Source organism: Trichechus manatus, unplaced genomic scaffold (genome assembly GCF_000243295.1).
Source record: "Trichechus manatus latirostris isolate Lorelei unplaced genomic scaffold, TriManLat1.0 scaffold00089, whole genome shotgun sequence".
NCBI classification, from domain to species: domain Eukaryota; kingdom Metazoa; phylum Chordata; class Mammalia; order Sirenia; family Trichechidae; genus Trichechus; species Trichechus manatus.
The window spans coordinates 1,784,355-1,807,865 of record NW_004444025.1 but is presented as its reverse complement, the minus strand read 5'-3'; the positions used below and the strand labels follow the sequence as shown (position 1 = coordinate 1,807,865).

The 23,511-nt window shown below is 39.9% G+C and overlaps 1 protein-coding gene across 3 annotated transcripts in view; it reads left to right on the top strand.

Moving 5' to 3' along the window:
• Positions 1–23,511, top strand: part of PDGFC (platelet derived growth factor C) — a 275,156-nt gene that overhangs the window by 181,543 nt on the left and 70,102 nt on the right. For all 3 annotated transcript variants that reach the window (XM_004382032.3, XM_023736602.1, XM_023736603.1), the window contains one exon: positions 20,396–20,576. In XM_004382032.3, the coding sequence (XP_004382089.1) occupies positions 20,396–20,576 (181 nt within the window). The remainder of the gene's footprint in view (positions 1–20,395; positions 20,577–23,511) is intronic.

Sequence of the window (23,511 nt, the reverse complement as noted above, 5' to 3'; positions counted from 1 at the left end):
GCTCTCCTCAGGGAATGGGCCTAGAAATGATTAAACCCCAGTAGCAAGGAGCAATGCAGTGTCCAGAGCTTGTTTTCTGACTGATTCCCCGCTGAGAGGGGTCAGGGCTCCTTGGAGAAACGGCTGATTCCAGGTCTGGGCAGAGAAAGTGTGAGGTGCGTCTGATACATCTCATTGTGCCGAAAGCAAGGAAGTGCTCAGAGGCTGATGGGAAACTGTCAGAAGGGCACAGAAGCGTACTTGACAGGATTGTTGCTAACTAAAGATGTGTTTTTGTTTTTTAATTTTATGCGGTCGTATTTGTCAAACTCGTTTTTCGTTTATTGCTTTTAGTTTTTGTGTCTACTTGAGAAGAACACATCTTTCCAGCAGAATGTAGTTATAAATTTATTCTCCTGTATTTAAACACTTTTGTCTTTGTTTCTCTTAGCATGTAGATCTTTAATTACTCTGAATTTATTTTTCTTTCGAATAATATTGTCCAATATCGTAGTTGAAATTCTTTCATTTTTCATTGGAATAATGATAGCTTTATCCCTTAATATCTTGATCATTTTTAAAATAATTAATCATTTAAGAATTACCATCAATTCGTGTTCCACTATTTATCATTATTTATTCATGTGCTGCAGCCCTGGTGGCGCAGTGGTTACGCATTAGGTGACTAACCGAAAGGTCGGCAGTTCAAATCCACCAGCCACTCCTTGGAAGCCCTGTGGGGCAGTTCTGCTCTTTACTATAGGGTCTCTCTCAGTCAGAATTGACTCGACGGCAATGGGTATTCATGTGCCAATATGTACTACTTGATTACTGACACATTATATGAAGTTGTAATAGATTACCCTCCCCGCTCTTTCTTAGAATTTTCTTGGCAATGCTTGCTTATTCCTCCCATGTAAACTTTAGAAACTAAAGACAGTACCACCTAATAGTTAAGAATGTGAGCTCTGAAGCCTAGGCCTGTATTCATGCCTCAACTCTATTACTCTTAGCTGTATGGCTTTGGCCTCTGTACATGTCTGCCTTCCCATCTATTAAAAAAAAAAGCAAATCCACTACCAGCGAGTCGATTTGGACTCATAGCAATCCTATAGGACAGAGTAGAACTGTCCCATAGGGTGTACGAGGCTGTAATCCTTACGGAAGCCGATTGCCACATCTGGTGGGTTCGAACAGCTGACGTTTTGGTTAGCAGCCCAGTGCTTAACCACTGTACCACCAGGGCTCCTGCCATCAATAAAAGGGGTTTCACAGTAGAAGCTACGTATAGCAGTTGGAGTCCACCAGCCACTCCTTGGAAACCCTGTGGAGCAGTTCTACTCTGTCCTGTAGGGTTGCTGTAAGTCGGAATCAACTCTACAGTTTTTAGTTTCATTTTATGACACTTAGTAATATTTTATGGTTTTCCTTATATAGAGTTTATACTGTTTTTGGATAAATTTAGTACTATGCATTTTTATAATTATGCTATGATAGATATTTTTCTCTATTCAATTTCTAACTGTTTTGTTTAGTAAAAAGAAAAAAACTATTCATATTTGTATGTTGATCCTGTGTTAAGCCACTTTACTGAATTCTCTTATTAGTTCCAGATGGTTTTTAAAAGATGGTGTTTACTACCCCAGTCTATTCTCGAGGCGTCTGTTCTCACTAAGATCACTTTTCTCCTCTATTTCTGATACAGCTTCTGTTTCCTTTTCTCTCTTACTGAATCAGCTGTGTTTGCTGTTGTCATTAGCTGCAGTTGAGTTGGTTCCGACTCAACGTATAACAGAATGAAATGTTGCCTGGTCCTATACCATCTTCACGCTCGTTGGTATGCTCCAGTCCATTGTTATGGACACTGCGTATTTTGAGTGCCTTCCAACTTAGGGGGCTCGTCTTCCACGCAGTATTCCAGTCTGGTCCACAGGTTGTTCATGGGCTAATTTTTGGATGTAGATCGCCAGGCCTTTCTTCCTAGTCTGTCTTAATCTGGAAGTTCTGCTGAAACCTACCCACCATGGGTGACCCTGCTAGTATTTGAAATACCAGTGGTATACCTTGCAGTATCATAGCAGTACGCAAGCCACCACAGTATGATAAATTGACAAATGGGTGGTGGGAACCAGTTATAGCCTCCAAAAATATGTTTAATACCCTATCTTTATGTTAATGTTAATGAGAATGACTTTAGTATTTCACTGTATAATATAATATTTTCAGTGAGTTTCTTTTAAATACTTTTTACCATGTTTTGAATGTTTCCCGTTGGAATCAGCTCGACAGCAGTGGGTTTTTTTGTTGTTGTTGTTTATTCAGAGTTTACTCAATTTTAATCTAAATAGTTGATGTTATCAGGTTGTTTTAGCATTTATTGATACAGTCTTTTTTTTACTTTTTAATTTTCTGAAGTGTTATCTTTATAAAAACCAAACCAATCCAGTTGTCATTGACTACGACTGATGTTAACCCCATTTGCGTTAGAATAGATCTGTGCTCCATAGGGTTTTCAATGGACAATATTTAGAAGTAGATCTCTAGGCCTGTTTTCTGAGGCACCTCTGATGGACTGGAGCCCTGGTGGCGAAGTAGTTAAGAGCCTGGCTGCTAACTAAAAGGTTGGCAGTTGAAACCAACCAGCTGCTCCTTGGAAACCCTATGAGGCACTTCTACTCTGTTCTATAGAGTCACTATGAGTCAGAATTGACTGGAAGGCAACGGTTTTTTTGTTTGTTTGTTTTCTGATGGACTACAACCTCCAGCCTTTTGGTTTGCAGGCAAGCGCCCATTTACACTGCCCAAGGACTCCATTAACTATATAGTTATCCTTAGATTCATGAGCTAAACCCCTGCTTGGTCATAAATATTTATTTAATCCACTGATAGATACATATTTGATTAAATTTTATTTGAAGGTTTTGAATTTATTTTATGAGTGAAATCGGTCTTAATTTCTGATGTTTAGTATTACTATTTCAAAGAATTTCTGATATAAGATTTAGGTCAACTTTCTTTTTATTACTCTTTTGGTAGATATCTGCCATTTTCTTTCTTTGTTTTATGATTGTCTACATAAAATTGGAATGATATGTTCCTTTCAAGTCAAGTAGTACTCCAGTCAAGCCCTGTGCCGTTGTAGCTCTTTTATTGATGAGAGTTTGCCATTCTTTTCAGTTTTTTCTATAGTTATTAATCTGCTCATTTTTCCTACTTACGTCAGTTTTGATGATTTACGTTTTCCTGTTAAGTCATCTTTCACCTAGTTTTTTCACATTTAATTGGTATACAGTTATAGAAAACATACTTAAAATTGTTAAACACCTTTACGTCTGTGCTTACCTTCTTCCTCGTTCCTGAAACTGGTACATTCTTGTTCTCTTCCTCCATCTTTCTCTTTTCTCAGAATCAGCTTTTGATTTTAATTCTGAATTCTAAATAATGATTTTATTTTTGAATATATGTCTTATAGCTTTTCTCTTCATTAGTTTTCACTACACACTGTTATGTTTTATTTTTCTAGCTTTGTAGGTTGAATTTATGACTCATTTATTTGCTGTTATCTTTATTTAATAAAATAATTTAAGTCTACTCATTTCCCACCATGCACAACTTTAACCATTTTTCACAGATAGAGCCCTAATATTTTTAGAAAAATTACTCTATTTTGTGTTGTTAATTCTCTCAAACCTGCCTGTTGTTTTGACGTTCACATTTTCTGCATAGGTTTAAAACTCTCCGTAAAGAGTGCCTGATATTAAATATTACCCAATTAATTAAAATACATATCTGTGAAATATATCTGCCCAAATTACCAAGTTAACTGATCTGTTTTGTTTTTAATGACCCTTAATGTTTCTCCAGCCATTGAGCAAGACCTTTTAGCCAAGTTGAACAAAGACACGTACATTCTCTTCAGTTATAGCCCTCAAAATAAAACAAATACAGTTATAGAGGCATATTTTCAACTAGTAGGCAGTGTGGTTTAGAACTTAAGAGCGTGGGCTCTGGAGTTAGAGTGCCAGAATTGAACCTTGTCTCTACCTTTCATGATTGCAGTGGTTATTAAATGACTTAATGTATAAAAAGCACTGGCACATAGTAATCACTTAATAAATATAACTTTTTTTTTATACGTATGTTAAAGCTTGGATAAACATTTCAGCATCTAAAGGTGACGTCTAAATGGAGGTCTAAAACTTGTAAGTCTCTGTCTGTTTAGAGTCGCATTCTGCTGAACTGAGTGTAGACCAGTAAGCACTGTAGAGTAAGTTGGCATCTTACTGATTTTATCACTTTTCCCAACAGGCTCAGACTCCCGTTGATACTTGGGGAGCTGGGGCATTTTAAGATCTGCATTTATTTATTGACAGTGTTTCATACTGCCATCAAGTTTGCTAATTCATGGAATAGATGTAATTGACAGGATTTTGATTAGTATGAACTAGAAACTGTGTTTTGCAGGGTTGGTTTATTTTTGTTGAAGAAAGGTTGGGTGTCTGACAATGATGTTTACCATTGACTTTATTTCTTTGGAATACTCCCTACAATTCTACTTAGGCAAAAGAAAGCAGTCCTCACATCCTCACGGTTTTTAAATTCCTATGAGAATGAAAATTTTGTCTACAGCACCAGACTTGTTTGTTAAACATAAAAGAACATAAATCCTCCATGGGTCCCCAGGGGTATGTTAGAGAAAGGGAGTGATCATTATAAGCCACTTAGCGCTGTGTGCAGTATCATGTTGCCGTGAGAAACTGATGTTTGATTGGCTCATAAAATAGGGTTAATAAATCCTTTAAATGCTGATGTGGGCAATTGTGCTCGTTGGAATTTAATACCTGAAAGGGTATCATAAGGATTACCTTGTCTCCAGAACAGTCACCTGGGCATGTATAGATTTTTGAATTTAAGGATGATTGTGTTTTGTGATCTCACTTTTATGTACCAAATGTTGCTTGTTTTATAACCTTTCATTGAGCTGTGGCCTGCAGATATGTCTTCCAACATTTGTTTTATCCCCTCATTTTCTTTCTGATGTTTTGTGCTATGTTAAAATATGCCAAGCAACCAATTTCTGCTATTATTTCCATAGTCTGCAAGTGGCTTTTTTTTTTTTTTTTCCAGAAGAAAAACTTCGAATTATTAGGGAAGTCACTGGATTTAACGCTTTCTTCTTTTTCTAGCCACACTCTACATTCTCAAACAAGTTAAAAAGAAATATGGAATCAAGTAGCAATGGAAGGTTTTCAGCTTTGTTTATTTGCTTTAGTTTTGGGTTTTTGTTTGCTTGTTTTTGTCTTTGGGTGATTAGATACCAACAAAGAGGGATGAGAATATTTTCCAGGTAGATCTCTATTTTACATGATGCTGAATGTAATTCAAGTTTTAAAAAATCACTATTTTTGTAACCATATCCTTTAGGAAGGTCATTACTGCTTTAATTAAGAGAGAAAACTGAGCCTTAATAAGTAATGATTTTCTTGGTGCTTTGAAATTCCATCCGTATCTTAACAATTGTTGGATATGACCATAAAAATTAATGGTAGACTAATTGGATGAAATTTAGAATTATATTGTTTTATAATGCCAGTTACGAAAAAAATCTTGAAATGTCTATTTTACTATCAAACAATTAGTAGCATATGTTAGAGTCGACTTTTTTCATAGGTAAATAACATTTTTTTAAGCTGTTCATTTTGTTTAACCTCAATAGAATACAAAACTATATAGTTTTTAAGCAGTGTGATAAATCCATGCACCAGACTTGCATGCATGTAAAAATTAATTGCCAGCTATCTAGCTGCAAATCCAGAAATGGTTATAATGATTGAGTTTACTTTTTAAATGGCATCAGAATCAGTAGAAAATCTTATATGAAATAAGCAATAAATTTCACATCCCCCTTCCCTTATTTGCAAGATAGTAATTTTTATATCAGTATATAAGTTAGATAAATCCAAGTTAGATAAAGAATTATTTGTTTCTTAATTCATTCTTAATTAGCATTCGTAATCCATTTATTCCCATGTGCAGTTAAAAACCTTTTAAAATATTTTTTAAAGACCTTACAGACCAGCTAAACACATACTGGTGTTTCTTTTTTGGTGAAGTATGAAAGAAATCATATACAGTAAAATAACTGTGGGAGGTGTTTATTTTAGGTTTCCCGAGTATATTTTTCTTTTAAGATGCTTTCTCTATTAAAAAGGTTGTAATTGTTTTTTTGGAAAAACAGTGATTTTAGAAGAATTTTGACACGATGTGTTCTTCCCAACCATCTTACCGAAAATCACTTCATAATTACCAAATCTTCTCCGTTTCATCTTCTTTGATCTTTTTTGGCATTAGGCACTGTTGACCACTTCTGGTGGAATTTCCCCCTGCCCCTCTTCTCTTAGCTTCTGTGCTGTCTCTCATGGGTGGTTTTCCTTTGGCTTCCATAACTACTGCTTTTCAGGATTTCTTTTTTAAGTATCTTTTCTTCTCTTGCTTTATATGTTGTTTCCTAGAATTCCATACCTAGAATTTTGATGTTTAAAAGAGTAATTCACGTCAATTAAGAAAATCAAACACTGCCCAATTATCTGTGGTAAATTGTGAGCCCTCTCATACCCTGCCCACACACATCTAATCCCAGTCCTTAAAAGTAACCATTGTTAGCAGTTTCACATGTTCCTGTACAGACATTACCGTGCATATGCAAAACTACACCGGTGGACTGTCTAGGTGTGAAACTTTTTTCTCTCCTTTTTTTTTCTCATTTAATGTATTTTGGACATCATTTTCTGTCAGTGCATCGGCTGCCAACTGTTATTCTGACTGTATTATAATATACTTAACCAACTTTATATTAATGGTCACTTAGGTTGATTCAAAAATTTATTATTAAATGGAGGTGTTTATATTATATCTTCACAATAGGTATTTACTCTTTCCAGACTGAGTGAAAACCAGTGTTCACATTACACTGAAAATGAGGATAAACAATGACAATTTCATTTTGGAAGTACTAGTAATCTATTACAAATTGTTGTATATATGTATTTTCCTTAAGGAGTGATGGTATTTTCTAATAAGTTTTATTACTACTGCTGTCATGATTATTTAAATTAGCATCAACTTCAGTATACTTCCACCTGTTTTTTGTGATTTCTTTCATTTGCCACATGTAGACTTTTTTTTTTGTATGTAACATTTCCTTCTTGGATCTATTTTTTGTTTCATCAGAGCATGTCCTTGAGTAATTATTGCCAAAGTGTCTGTGGCTTATTACTCTAAGATTTTCTTACATTTCAGATATGTGCTTATATTTTCCCTCACATATGAATGTTTTTTGGCTGGGTACAGATTTTTTAGTTGAAAATCTGATGCTTATAAATTGTTTGAAATGTGGCTCGATTGTCTTCTAGAATCATTTGCTGATGAAAAGTCTGATGCCATTCTGATTCTCAACCTTTGTGTAGCTCTCTCTTTTTCTCTTTCCCTTTCTTTTTGAAAATACTTAGAATTTTTTCTTTACTCTTGGTATATAAAATTTCACTACAGTTTTTGTCATAGATTTTCAAAATTAATCTTACTTGGCAACTACGTGGCTCTTCAATCTGAAGATTTTGTTTTTTCTTCCACTTGGGACATTCTTGCTGGTATTCATCATGTTCTTACTCTGTTCTGTTCTCTTCTGTGATCTCCCTCTTGTTAGTGTGTCAGAGCAGCTAGATTTAGCCTCCATATCACAGTTTGAACATTTGCATTGAGCTTTGATAGAAAGATCAGCTCAGCCTTCTAGCTATATCATTAACGTTTTAGCTAGTATTTTCTGCTATTTACCACACTTTTCAGATTTTAGTTTCAAAAATACTCTTTAATCTCTATTTTGTTTAAGAGAAAATTTTTCAAGTGAGTTTTTTGTTTGTTTTATATATGCATTCTTATTCTTTTGAGGTTACTGACTGTAGTTACAAACTCTTACTTTTTGTCCTGTTAACTTTTATTTTCCATCATATTGTGCTTGGTGTCTTTTTTCTGTAAAGTTGGCATTCCTCAAATATTTGATAATCCTGTGTCTATGTTGTTTTGTATTTGGGATCTGCTGTTTCTCTCTCAGTATCTACTTTTGACTTTCACCTCCCTGTTGTGACTGGAAGAAGGCCAGGATGAGCAACCAGATGGAATGTTTCCCAGTGTAGGGGTTTTCCCCACCTTCCTGGGGACTATCTGGCTTCTCAGGATACAGTGTCCACCACACACAGGTTTAGAACAGGCACAAAATATCATTATTAAATTAGCACAAAGAAGGGGGAGGGTGGTGCCAAATGGTCCAACTTCTTTCAGTGCAGCTCCCCACTTTTCAGCCTGATTTGTCAGTATCCCTGCTGCACTTTGTAGCAATTTATATGGCTCTGGGTTTCCTGAAACCCTACTATATGTAAAAGTTTTCTCCAACATGCATTTTGGATTCTGGTTTCCTCTGTAAAGCTGCTCCTAGCTGGAAAAAAATATTTTTCAGTGATTTTTCAAATATCCGAGCAAGCTAATCATACTTTATAAAATTTTATTTTCCAGAGCTGCAGCAGTTCTTTTGTTTGTTTTATGTATTAACTTTATTTCATGGAATTATGGTGAAAAAGAGAGGTGGACATCTGCTTGTCTTGCCATGTTGATCCAGTATCAGCCCCGGACTCATCTTATTCTAAAGTTCTAATGGAAAAATCACTTTCACCCATTTAACCATCATTAACAACTTGCAGATTTCTTCCTCACCCATTTCTCCTCCTGAGGTGCAAGCTCAAATGTCTAGCTGACTAATTACTGTGAGTCTTCACTTCTGTGCTTCTCAGGCACCTGAAGCCACCTTTTATAAAACTGAACTTTATCCAATCCCTCTCGTCTTCTGTCAAGGTAAAGACAATCAGTTTTCCTCTTTTGCTTGCTTCCTCTTCTGCTGGAAACATCCTCGTCATCCTGGTTACAAACCTTGGAAATATCCTTGTTTTCTCCTTGTCCCTCCTTATCCAGCTAACCCCCCAAAATTATTCATCCTTGCTAATATCCATTCCTCTACATTTCTGTCACTGCAGTGATTTCTCTCATTTCATGTTTTTCATTGTTAAGAGTGTTATCTTTGTAAAAAAAAAAAAAAAGTAATTATATTGCTTCCTTCATCTAAAATCTTCCAGGGCTCTACCTTGTGTGTTGCAGGGGTTTCAAAGTCCAAATACATATAGAGGCAAGTAATAGAAATAAATGAAGATATCTGTATATTAAAAAAGAGAAGAAACGAAAGTAGAAAGAGGATGTCCCATCTAAAGGAAGCTGTTTACATTTAGCCCCAGTCCGAGTTGCTCTTCAGGAGTGAAACCCAAGTGTTCATTCCTCATTCACCACATACTGACACAGTGATTACTATGAGAGGCATTGCTCTAGGTACTTGGGATAAGAAAGTAAAAATAACTTAGATATGTTTTCTCCTGGAGATGACATCAGTTCTGAAGATCTGAGCCTTCGCAGAGTCACGCTAAAGCTGGCAATAATTAGCAATACTAGATCTTCACATCGAAAGACACAGAGAGAAATCAATCCAGGTTTTTCTGTGAAATTTCATTTTTCAAAATGTTGACTTAAAATTTCTAAAGAAACATCAGTCTTATTAAATCTGTGCCTACCTGTTTGCAATGTCGGGCCTACAAAATAATATTCTAGTATGTTACTCTGAAATACCAAGGCCTTCTAACCTATACTTACTTTTCCAGCTTGATTTCCATCTGCTTCTCTGGTTCCCGTTCGCTGTTCACAGTTGAACATGCTGGGCCTTTTCCTCCTCCTTTTGTGTCCTGGGCATTGCACTTCTAGCTGTAATGTATTTCCATTTCCCTCCCTTTTCAACCCTGGTCAGTCAGTACTCCTTTTTGTTGTTAGGTGCTGTCAAGTTGGTTCCAGCTAATACTGACCCTATGGACAACAAAACGAAACACTGCAGGGTCCTTTGCCATCCTCACATTTATTGCTATGTTTGAGCCCATTGTTGGAGCCACTGTATCAATCCACCTCATTGAGGGTCTTCCTTTTTTTTCTGAACCTCTACTTTACCAAGAATGATGTCTGTCTTAGTTATCTAGTGCTGCGATAACAGAAATACCACAAGTGGATGGCTTTAACAAAGAAAAATTTTTTCTTTCACAGTTTAAGAGGCTAGAAGTCAGAATTCAGAGTGCCAGCTCCAGGGGAAGGCTTTATCTCTCTCTGTCAGCTCTGGGGAAAGGTCCTTGTCTTCAGGCTTCTCCTGGTCTAGGAGCTTCTCAGCACAGGGACCACAGGTGCAAAGGACACATGCTCCTGGCTCTTCTTGCTTGGTGGTAATGAGGTCCCCCATCTCTCTGCTCTCTTTTCTCTTTTATATCTCAAAAGAGATTGACTCAAGATACAACCTAATCCTGTAGATAGAATACTGCCTCGTTAACGTAACTGCCTCTAATCCTGCCTCATTAACATCATAGAGACAGGATTGACAACACATAGGAAAATCATATCAGATGACAAAATGATGTGTAATCACATAATACTGGGAATCATGGCCTAGCCAAATTGACACACATTTTTGTGGAACACAGTTCAATCCATAACATTCCACCCTTTGGCTCCCAAAAATTCATGTCCTTGCCACATGTAAAACACATTCACCCCATCATATCATAGCAGAAGTCCTAAATCAACTCCAAGTCCAAAATCCAAAAATTCCTCTTCATCTGTGAAATCTAGAATACAAGTTATCTGCTTCCAAAGTATAATGGTGGAACAGGCACAAGCTAGACATTTCCATTACAAATGGGAGAAATTGCAGGGAAAGAAGGGATAACAGGCACCAAGCAAGTCAGCAAAACACATTACATTAGCCCTCAAGGCTTGAAAATAATCCTCTGTTCTTTGAGACCACTTAGGCAATGGCCCTGTGCTCCAGACTCTGGGTGTTGGCCACACTCTCTGGATTCTGGGTGGAAGCCCCGTAGCACTGGGCTTCATCTCCACCTTCCAGGCCCACTGGGACAGCAACTCAGCTCCCTTGCAGTTGGGTGGCCCCGTTCTCCTAGTCCATGTAAGTGGCGACCCTACCCCATAGGCCTCAGCAAGCCTGGTTCTTCTGCCCCTTAGCCATGGCAGCCTTACTCCCTCAGGTTTGGGCATGAATCCTACCCCTTCCTGCTGGCACTTGTGAGAGGCAGCTCCACACTTTGGAATGGAGTTGAACATCTGACTGCTTGTAAATCTAAACCCCAGAGGCCATGGCTTCACCCTTTGAGACCCCAGAGGTCATGGCCCTACCCTATGAGACTGAGGCAATGCTGCTTCCTGTGATCCTTATCTCTTCAGCTTCTGCTTCCTTGTTCCTTGGCATCTTGGCCCGTCAGACCTCACCACCTGCATCTGCCCTGCTCGGGCAAGTGTTCCAAAGCTCTTCAGCTCCTCCGAAAGTGCCTGGAGAAACCCCACTCCGCCAGGAAGCCTCCTATGCACAGACACTCAACTCTCTTGCTCCGTGGGTCGGCTCCAGTGCACTGGTCGCCTGGTTCTGCTGCTGCTTCTGGCCGTTTGCATCCTCTCTCCAGTGTAACATCTCTCCTCCTTTCCTTCTGAGCCCTCCCCAGAATTGTCTTTGACATCCATAATTCCACCAACAGTCTCTTCAAGGCAATCTAGGCTTTTACTACGGGGTATTTTAAAACTCTTCCAGCCTCTATCCATTCAGTTTCAAAAGTGCTCCTGCATTTTAGGCATCTGTTAGAGCAGCACCCCACTCTTGCTGTACCAAATTCTGTCTTAGTCATCTACTGCTGCTATAACAGAAATACCATAAGTGGATGACTTTAACAAAGAGAAACTTGTTTTCTCACAGTTTAGGAGGCTAGAAGTCTAAATTCAGGGTGCCAGCTCTGGGGGAAGGCTTTCTGTCTCTGTCAGCTATGGGGAAAGGTCCTTGTCATCAATCTTCCTCTGGTCTAGGAGCTTCTGAGCACAGGGACCCCAGGTCCAAAGGACATGCACTCCTGGCTCTTTTTGCTTGGTGGTAATGAGGTGCTGGCCCCCTTTCCCACTCCCTGTCTCTCTCCTTGTTTCTCTCTTTTATATCTCAAAAGATTCAACTTAATCTTGTAGATTGAATCCTGCCTCATTAACATAACTGCTTCTAATCCTGCCTCATTAACATCATAGAGGTAGGATTTACAACACATAGGAAAATCACATCAGATGACAAAATGGTGTATAATCACACAATACTGGGAATCATGGCCAAGCCAAGTTGACATACACTTTTAGGGGTCACAGTTCAATCCATTACAATGTCCTTCTCCAGGGACTGTTCCCTTCTGATTACATGTCCAAAGTACATGAGACGAAGTCTCGCCATCTTTGTTTTTAAGGCACTTTCTGGCTCTACTTCTTAGAAGACAGATTTGTTTGTTCTTCTGGCAGTCCATTGTATATTCAGTATCTTCACCTACACCATAATTCAAAGGCATCAATTCTTCTTCAGTCTTCCTTACTCAGTCAAGCTTTTGCATGCATATAAGGCAATTGAAAATACCATGGCTTGGGTCATTGTGCCTTAGTACTCAAAGCCGTCTTTGCTTTTTAACACTTTAAAAAGGTCTTTTATAGCAGATTTGTTCAATGCAGTACATCATTTGATTTCTTGACTGCTGCTTCCATAGGCTTTGATTGTGGATCCAAGTAAAATGAAATCCTTAAGGACTTCAATCTTTTCTCTGTTTATCATGATGTTGCTTATTGCTCCAATTGTGAGGATTTTTGTTTTCTATACATTGAAGTGTAATCCATACTGAAGATTGTAGTCTTTGATCGTCATCAGTAAGTGCTTCAAGTCCTCTTTGTTTTCAGCAAGCTATGTTGTATCATATGCATATCGCAGGTTGTTAATGAGTCTTCCTCCAATCCTGATGCCCCATTCTTCTTTATGTAGTCCATCTTCTCGATTTGCACAGCATACAGATTGGATAAGTGTGGTAAAAGAATACAACCCTGACGCACACCTTTCCTGATACTAAACTATGCAGTATCCCCTTGTTCTGTTTGAACAACTGCCTCTTGTTCTATGTACAGGTTCAGCATGGGCACAATTAAGTGTTCTGGAATTCCCATTCTTCGAAATCTTGTCAGTAATTTGTTATGATCCACATAGTCGAATGCCTTTGCATAGTCAGTAGAACACAGATAAACATCTTTCTGGTGTTCTCTGTTTTCAGCCAAGATCCATCTGACATCAGCAATGATATCCCTCATTCCACATCCTTTTCTGAATTCAGCCTGAATTTCTGGCAGTTCCCTGTTGGTGTATTGCTGCAACCGTTTTTTAATTATCTTCAGGAAAATTTTACTTGCATTTGATATTAATGTTATTGTTTGATAATTTCTGCATTCTGTTGGCTCACTTTCTTTGAAATGGGCACAAATATGGATCTCTTCCAGTCAGTTTGCCAGGTAGCTGTCTTTGAAATTTCTTGGTATAGATGAGTGCATTTCCAGTGTTACATGCATTTGTGGAAATATCTCAATTGATATTCCATCAATTCCTGGAGCCTTGTTTTCTGCCAATGCCTTCAGTGCAGCTTGTACTTTTTCCTTCAATACCATTGGTTCTCGATCATATATGACCCCCTGCAATGATTGAATGTTGACCAATTCTTTTTGGTATAGTGACTCAGTGTATTCTATCTTCTTTTGATGCTCCCTGTGTTGTTTAGTACTTTCCACGTAGAATCCTTCAATACTGCACCTCGAGGCTTGAATTTTTTCTTCAGTTCTTTCAGATTGAGAAATGTCAAGTGTATTCTTTCCTGTTAGTTTTCTAACTCCAGGTCTTTGCACATTTTCTTATAATACTTTGTCTTCTTGAGCTGCACCTTGAAATCTTCTGTTCAGCTCTTTTACTTCATCATTTCTTCCTTTTGCTTTAGCTACTCAACGTCCAACAGCAAGTTTTAGAGTCTCTTCTGACATCCATTTTGGTCTTTTCTTTCTTTCCTGTCTTTTTAATGACCTTTTGCTCCCTTCACGTGTGACATCCTTGTTATCTTCTTACTGCTAGTCTGGTCTTCAGTCATTAGTGTTCAATATGTCAAATCTATTTTTGAGATAGTCTCTAAATCTAGTAGGATATACTCAAGGTCATACTTTGGCTCTCATGGACTTGTTTTCATTTTCTTTAGCTTCAGCTTAAACTTGCAAATGAGGAATTGATGGTCTATTCCACAGTCGGCCCCTGACCTTGTTCTGACTGATGATATTGAGCTTCTCCATTGTCTCTTTCCATAAATGTAGTCAGTTTGATTCCTGTGTATTTCATCTGGCGAGGACGACGCGTATAGTCACCATTTATGTTATTGGAAAATGTATTTGCAATGAATAAGTCATTGGTCTTGCAAAATTCTGTCATGCAATCTCCGGCGTTATTTTGATCACCAAAGACATACTCTCCAACTACTGATCCTTCTTAGTTTCCAAATTTCGCATTCCAGTCACCAGTAATTAACAATGCATCTTGATTGTATGTTTGATCAATTTCAGGCTGCAGAAGTTGGTAAAAGGCATCAATTTCTTCATCTTTGGCGTTAGTGGTTGGTGCCTAAATTTGAATAATAGTCGTATTGACTGGTCTTCTTTGTAGTCTTATGGATATTATCCTATCACTGACAGCATTGTTCTTCAGGATAGATCTTGAGATGTTCTTTTTGAGGAGGAATGCAACACCATTCCTCTTTAATTTTTCATTCCCGGCATAGTAGCCTGATTCAAAAAGGCCAGTACCAGTCTATTTCAGCTCATTAATGCCTAGGACATTGATCTTTATGTGTTCCGTTTCATTTTTGACAACTTTCGATTTTCCTAGATTCATACTTCATACATTCCACATTCCGATTATTAATGGATGTTTGTATCTGTTTCTTCCCCTTTTGAGTCATGCCACATCAGCAAGGTCGACTACTTTGAGGAGGCAGCTTTTCCCCAGTTGTATTTGGAGTGCTTTCTAACTTGAGGGGCTCATCTCTTAGCATTATATCAGAAAATGTTCTGCTGCTATTCATAAGGTTTTCACTGTGCACTTTTTTTAGAATTACATCACCAGGTCCTTCTTCCTAGTCTGTTTTAGTCTGGAAGTTCCGCTGAAACCTGTCCAGCATGGGTGACGCTACTGATATTTAAAATACCATTGACATAGCTCCCAGCATCACAGCAACACGCGAGCCACCACAGGATGACAAACAGATGAGTGATGTTCTACCCAATGTCTTAGGCTAGGCTCTCTAAAGAAGCAAAACCAGTGAAGCATTTATGTACAGAGAGAGATTTGTCTCTAAGAAATGGCTCACGTGATTATAGAAGCTGGCAAGTCCCAATTCCATGGGTTAGGTGTCAGGCTGGAGGCTTCTTCTGACTCAAAACCCAAGATTGGCAGGTCAGATGGCAGGCCACTGGCTCAGGGACTATGGAGACTTATGAATCATTGACAGTACTCGTTGGCAGCCCAAATGTCAAATCCTTTGTAAGTCAACTGTAATCTTACTGTATAAAATTACTCTTCCAGTGTCCCAAAGTTCTTCCTACATACTCTCATGGAGCACTTCCCAATGTGTTTTATGGGAGCCCAAAGAATCTATAGTTTCATCTTTGTGTCTTGAGAGAATCTAGCATTGCACTTTGCACAAAGTCAGTCCTTAACAAAACACTTGTAGAATGATTGACCTGGCTTTAAATCTGACTTTTTTCATGCTAGCAGTGGTGGTAATCCATATCAGGTAGATTTACCTGCCAAGCACAGAATGAACATTTACTCTATGAATAGAAGCTTTATTTAACTGGTAAACAATCTGGATATAAAAACTACCCTTTGATAAAAATGCTAATTATCAACTGTGGTATCATTATATCTGAAATAGTTGCCTAGGTCCATTCTACCCACTCCTCCTATGCCCCATCTCGCCCCACCACACAGATGCCAAAACTCCCAAAATGGTTATACTGGCTGACTTATACATTTGTAATGTATAGCCCTGGACTTGTCATATGATATAGCAAAAACATTCTTTCCTCTTTGTGTTTGGGTTTTCTTATTTATTGCTTTCAAACTCCCAAGGTTAGGTTAAAAGATAGGTGTGTGGGAGATGAGTGTGAGAGATGCATGGTAAAAATGAGTGACAGACTTTACTGAATGGCAGATGTGTGCCAGCAATGTTTTAGACACTGTACGTATGCTGTCCTGCTTTTCCTAAAACATCCCTGTGAGGTAAGTAGTATTCTCAATTTACAGACGAGGAAAATGAGGTTGAAACAGGTTAAGTTACATTCCATAAGAGAGTTGTGGATACCTCCTTAAAAGAAAGATTTATAAGGAAAATTAGTTCATTATATACTTGACCATTTTTCAACATTGTTTTTCTGTAAATGTAGTACTACACACAAAATAAAAAATATATTACTGTTGTCTGGAATCTACTGAATTTAGACTTTTTTTTTTTAATCTTCTAGTAATTTTCAACCTAGTCTGACTTCCCTTTTATAACAGAAGTTTTGAATGTCCTTTTTAGTGTTCTGAAAAATAGTTCATAGAATGATCATACACACACACACACACACACACACACACTTTATTAAAATAAATATAATGGCCTGTATGTTTTTAAAAGAGAAATAATAGCAAAGTAATTTATGTTAAAATAATATGTATTTCAATGCATAAATGCTCATGCACAATTACACTGGAGAAATAAAAGTAGCCAGATGTTTACATCTTTTAAGTAGACTCATTTGAATGTGACAGCTATAGATATAGTCTGATGTGGTTGTGTTTAATTATTTTAATTGTGAAGCAAGTATCATAAACAGTGTTGCTGTTGGCGACAGGTTTTTCTAAAATGGTGAGTAGTTCTTGGTAAAGTTCCAAACAAAGAACAGACTTCCCTCAATTTATTGAGTAGTTGAATTTCTGAACAATGTAGCTTAAATGAAAACTGTGTAAAACATGCTGGTGTTTCTATGTAAAACAATGTTAGGTTTCAGGCTGGGATGAATGATCGCAGAATTTTCACCCACATGAGTGTCCCGTGATGTATTTGGAAGGCATGGGGGATTTGTGGCAAGTACTTGATTTCAGGACTTTGCAATGTTGAGATACCCTGGTCCTTGCACATGACGTCTCAGTGGTGTGCTTCTCACTCCTGGTCATTGAGACAACCTAAATGCTTCTACAAATTTATGAAACATTCTCTGTCTTAGTTACTGTGAAAACGACATCGGGGTGGTGTCTGACCTCATCTAACTTCACAAGGGGAAAGGAGAACTAAGATCAACAGCCCAAGGCTGATTCCCATGAGGCAGAGGCCAGACAAGCCTCCTCTCTCTGGTGTCTCTACCAATTCTGACACCAACTGTCCCCTCCACAGCACTCTCTACCGGGTTCAATAATTCCTTGCAGCGGCCACACAGAACTCACAGACCATACTTACAATTATGGGGTTTATTAGGGAAGTAACAGTTACAATTCATGTTCAAGAACACTGAGGATACAGTTCTTCCATCAGGATAGCCTCTCACCATCTGTGCTGGCAGGCACACCTCTTGCTGGCCCTCGGTCTCTGCCCAGAGGCACTCAGCTTTCTCTCTCCATGGGCTAGGAAGCCTGCTGCACCATCTCCTGCTGCCGGATCTCTGCTGTTGGGTCTCTCCTGTTGATCTCTCCTCCCTTGATGGTGGTAGGCTCCTCCTTGGTCTGGAATTGGCTCTCTTTTAAGGCAAAACTGACCACTCCCCTTAGTAGGCCACAATAACCCTGTCATGTAGTCACCTGGGCGGGAGTTACGAGACCATGGCTAAAAAGGCCGCACACAAAAGTAATTAATCGCAGCACAGTTACCTAGTGCTGCTGTAACAGAGATACCACAAGTGGGGGGCTTTAACAAACAGAAATTTATTTTCTCACGGTTTAGGAGGCTAGAAGTCCGAATTCAGGACACCAGCTCTACAGGAAGGCTTTCTCTCTCTGTCGATTCTGGAGGAAAGTCCTTGTCTCTTTTAGCTTCTGCTCCTGGGCGATCTTCTTGTGGCTTGATGTCTCTCTTCCCCCGCCTCTGCTCTCCCGCCTGCTTACTTAATCTCTTTTATATCTTCAAACAGATTGACTCAAGATACACCCTAATCTTGCCACATTTAACAAACACAAACTATTGCTCGTTAACATTACCTAATCCTACCTTATTAATATATCAAACAACTCATTCACAAAGGGGATGGAACCACAGGCAGAGGTTAGAATCTATCACACATTACAAAATGGAGGATAATTACATCAGATCAAAAAATGGAGGATAACCACACAATACTGGGAATCATGACCTACCTAGCCAGGCCGACACATATTTTGGGGAATATAATTCAATCTATGACAGTTCTCCTGTGGGACACTACTGCTACAAAAGGGTAGTCGTGGTAGTGTCAGAACCTAATTTCAGGGGGGATGATGTGAATCAAGATCAGCCCAAGGCTGATTCCTATGATGTGGAGGTCACACATACCGCCACTCTCCAGCGTTTTCACCAATTCTGACACCAGCCATCCTTCCCATGGCACTCTCTACTTCTCTTCTGGGTTCAATAATTCATTGCAGTGGCAACACAGAACTCCCAAACCATACTTACAGTTAAGTGGCTTATTACGGAAGTAACATGGTACAACTTGGAATCAGGATTAACAGGCTACAACTCAGGATCAAGGTCAGGAAGCACATAGGCAAAGTCTGGAAGGCTCCCCCAAAGAAGAGAGCATATCCCACCCTTCTTCAGTGCAGGACAGCTCTCTCAACTCCTCTTGGCCACACAAGCAAGCAGAACCTTCTCTCAGCTATGCACGCCACCTCCCAGCCATGTAGGCCTCCTCTTAGCCCCCAGAGGAAAGGCTTCCTCTCAGCTCTCTTAGGACAGTCCTCCTCTAAGTCTCTTGAGGACAGGATTCCTCTCAGCCCCTTGAGGACAACCCTTCTCTCAGCCCCTTGAAGACAGGATTCCTCTCAGTCCCCTTGAGGACAGGCTCCCCTTTTCCCTGCTGTCTGTCACCACCTCTGTCACTACTTGCTCTGCTGCTGGGCCTCGTCCAGGCCTGTCACTGTCTTCAGTGTTACAGCTTTTGACCCATGTTACAGTTCTTTTAGGAGGTTCCTTGCCTCCTTTCTCTCTGCCTCTTCTCTTCTCTCTTGCTTTTTCTCCCTTCTCTTCTTCCTGCTTCCTGTCTGAAAAACCTCTGTGGGCTTGACTGCATATATACATGAACTCTTCATCAATTCCAAGGCATGACCCTCTACCAGGGCCATGAACTGACCAATCCCGTCTTGGTAGGCCACAGACACTTCATTTGCATAGTCTGTAGTCACTTCATTTGTGTAGTATATTGATCAGTCCCTGCAAGGCACACACCAGTCACAGGGCTGGCTGCAGTCCAGGACCAGACAAAAAGTACCCAGGAAATGTAATACCCTCTAGGGTAGAAAATACGGGGCAAAGAAAACTCCTCAGGGCTTAGGGAAAAAATATTTCAAGCTGTTTTTCCAAAGAACCAAGGCAAAAGGTCACATAAAGGAATTCATTTCACCACAGCTGCTCTCATGAGAATCGCTGATGTAAACCTTCCTAACCAAAATTAACCAAATATTCCTCATGTTTAAGATACTGTGTGCAGTGCTGTGTAAAACAGAAATACCTAAGATCTGATTTCTTTTTTCAAGGGTTTCACTGTCTTATAACTGAGACCATAGGTCACTTACACATGGTTAATATTCAGAATATGTCCTTATCAAAAAGAGAAAGATGACAGTGAGCTGAGGATACTAGGAAAGCTTCACAGAGGCAGTAGACTACAAAGTGAGAATGGAAAGACATGTACATATGGAAGAGACTATAGAGAAGCTTGCATCACAGATGAGGAAAGTGAGCTTGGGATAAAGTGCTTTACTGTTGGAAAGTAATGGACAATAAGAATAGAAATTGAGATTGGAGTAAGTCATGCCCATACTATACCTGATCTTGGAAATTATTAAATTGAGTAAGTCATGAATTGAAGATCAGGTATGGTAGCACCATATAAAATTTAAGTTTTGAAATGGCTAACTAGTAAATTTGGAGTTTGTTAACGGTCAAACTGGGAGGCTTAAAATAGAAGACTCCTGTTTCCTGAAATGGGAACATATTTTTAGTGTTTTCTCGTCTTGGAGATATTTAATTATATTTACCCAGTTGAATTTAGGACTGACTCATAGCTATTGACAACAGATGCATTGTGAATCCACAGACGTGTGAATTTCAATTACCAAAAGAACAGGTCATGAATTTATGTCTTCTTTCTCTTTGTCTCCTTACAGGTATGATTTTGTAGAAATTGAGGAACCCAGTGATGGAACTATTTTAGGGCGCTGGTGTGGTTCTGGTGCTGTGCCAGGAAAACAGATTTCTAAAGGAAATCAAATCAGGATAAGATTTGTATCTGATGAATATTTTCCTTCTGAACCCGGGTTCTGCATTCACTACAACATTGTTATGCCAGTAAGTACCATTTCAAGACTCAGGTATTTAATTGAGTCAGTTATTTGTTTACTTTTTCCTTTCAAACTGGAAGAAGAAGAAAAACAAAATACAAAAATACTTCCCTAGCTTGCACCCCCCCCCCTTGTAATTCAAGTTATCACAAATAACTTGAGTTCAGTCACTGTAGATTGTTAGCAATGTTAAATACCTTGACAATACAAAAAAAAATTCAGGTGTTTTTTCTAACATTTAGAAGATTGTAGCCTCCCCCTCCCACCCCAGTTCACTATCTGGCATTTCAGTGTTGATGGGAAATTACATAGGGTATGTGATGGTTAAGGTTATGTGTCAGCTTGGCAGTGCCATGATTCTCAGTGGTTTGGCAGTGTCTTAGGCTGGGTTGTCTAGAGAAGCAAAACCAGTAAAGCGTAAAAATATATATAGAGAGATATTTATATCAAGGAAATAGCTCAGGCAATTTTAGAGGCTAAAACGTCCCAAGTCCACAGATCAGGGTAGAGGCCTCTCCCAGTTTACATGTCCGCAGAAGTTGGTGAACCCAAGGTTGGAGGTAAGGGAGGGGCTCTGCTCACAGGCTGTGAAGGTCAATGAATTCCAAGATCAGCAGACAAGACCGCAGGTTTTCTCCTGATTCACGTAGCTGCAGTGGCTGGCGAACCCAAGGTTGGCAGGTCGGGGAACCGGACTCTTGCTTGAAGGCTGAGAAGTTCAATGAATTCTGAGATCAACAGGTAAACTGCTAGCTCAAGTCCCACGAACCGGAGGTGAGACAGCAAGAGGCAGCTGCTGAGTCTGGAACAAGCCAAAAACCTTGGCAAGGCGAGCAGGCAGAAGGTAACCGGTGAAAGGCAGAGAGATGAAACGAGAGGGTGGTGAGCTGCCACAGGCCCCGCCTCCGCCAGTACCACTCAGCAGATTCCATCATGGGGGTGATCACAACATTATACAACTGCTAAAACACTGAGAATAATGGTCTAACCAAGTTGACATAGAATCTTAACCATCACAGTCCACCTCTTGTCAACTTGGCGCCTGTACACATCTCCTGAAACCATACATAATCTCTGAATAAAGATGATTACAAAGTCATACTTGTGCCTAACATGATAAAACTAACACGCGTACAATCGAAAATACACTAGCCCTGTTTACATCTTATATTTTATAAGTGAAGGAAACAAAAATATTAGATGCACACATACAAAACAGAAATACTCATAGCAATTACAGTCCCCATTTATGCAACTGGTCACATGGCTGTAACTGGTATTTAGAACTACCTTCTTCCACCACCCATTCTGTATTCCCTTTGCGCTCAGCAAGCACCTCAGCTGGTCATGGTTCTTTGCCTGGTGGGGTGACCCAAACCTTCATTCCTGAAGGGTCTGGGTCATTAGTAGTCATGTTGTAATTAGGTTGCTGTAGTTTTCCATTGACTTTAATCACAGGGCACGGTAGTGCTAAGAGATGCCCTAAGGAATCTCCTGCATTCCAGACAGACTCTTCTTTATCTCCATTATGTAATATCAATCTGATTTCCTCTTGGTAATCAGGATCAGTCACACCAGCCAGTATGGTAGCTCCCTTTGCCTGTTGATCCAGAGGCATAAAGAGCCCAAACTGGCCAGGGCCAGGTGGCATTCTTAACTTCCAGTTCAGTGGAATCAGTGATGTGTCTCCAGTTGGGAGCATTCCTCCCTTTGCAACTAAAACCTCTAGGCCTGCAAAGCATAAAGTCGAGGGGACAGGAGGCAAAAATCTTGCAAGTGGGTCACTAGGGGTAATAGTGAGTGGTGCCACGCCCATTTCCACCCCTTGATTCCTGGACCCGTGAATCCTGGCTATGAGAGAAGCAGCACCATATATTGGATGCTGGTTTAAAGCATATACAGTCCCTGGAGAACATTGCCCCAACCCTGCAAGGTATCGCCACCTAGCTGGCACCGTAATTGTGTCTTTAGAAGGCCATTCTATCGTTCTGTCAAGCCAGCTGCTTCAGGATGATGAGGAACACGGTAAGACCAGTGAATTCCATGAGCATGGGCCCACTGATGCACTTCATTTGCTGTAGAGTGAGTCCTTTGATCTGAGGCAATGCTGTGTGGGATACCATGACGGTGGATAAGGCATCCTGTAAGTCCATGGATGGTAGTTTTGGCAGAAGCATTGCATGCAGGGAAGGCAAATCCATATCCAGAGTAAGTGTCTATTCCAGTAAGGACAAAACGCTGCCCTTTCCATGATGGAAGTGGTCCAATGTAATCAACTTGCCACCAGGTTGCTGGCTGATCACCTCGGGGGATGGTGCCATATCAGGGACTCAGTGTTGGTCTCTGCTGCTGGCAGATTGGGCACTCAGCAGTGGCTGTAGCCAAGTCAGCCTTGGTGAGTGGAAGTTCGTGATGCTGGGCCCATGCATAACCTCCATCCCTGCCACCATGGCCACTTTGTTCCTGAGCCCATTGAGCAATGACAAGAGTAGCTGGGAAGGAGGATGAGTGGTTTCCACAGAACGCGTCATCCTATCCACTTTATTGTTAAAGTCATCCTCTGCTGAGGTCACCCTTTGGTGAGCATTCACATGAGACACAAATATCTTCACTTCTTTGGCCCGTTCAGAGAGGTCTAGCTACATGTCTCTTCCCCATAAATCCTTGTCAGGAAGCAGAAGCTGAAGAGACAAGGGACACAAGAAGCTGAGCTGCCTCAGTCTCAAAAGGTATGGCCATGACCTCAGGATTTCCTAAGGGTGGAGCCATGGCCTCTGGTGTTTCTAAGGGTGGAGTTGCCACTCAGATGGACTGGGAGAATGGTGCTCCTAAAGCCGAGGAAACAGAGTTGCTGTCCCAGTGGGCCTGGAAGGCGGAGCTGAAGCCCAGGGCCGAGGGGCCTCCACTCAGAATCTGGAGAGTGTGGCCAATACCTAGAGTCT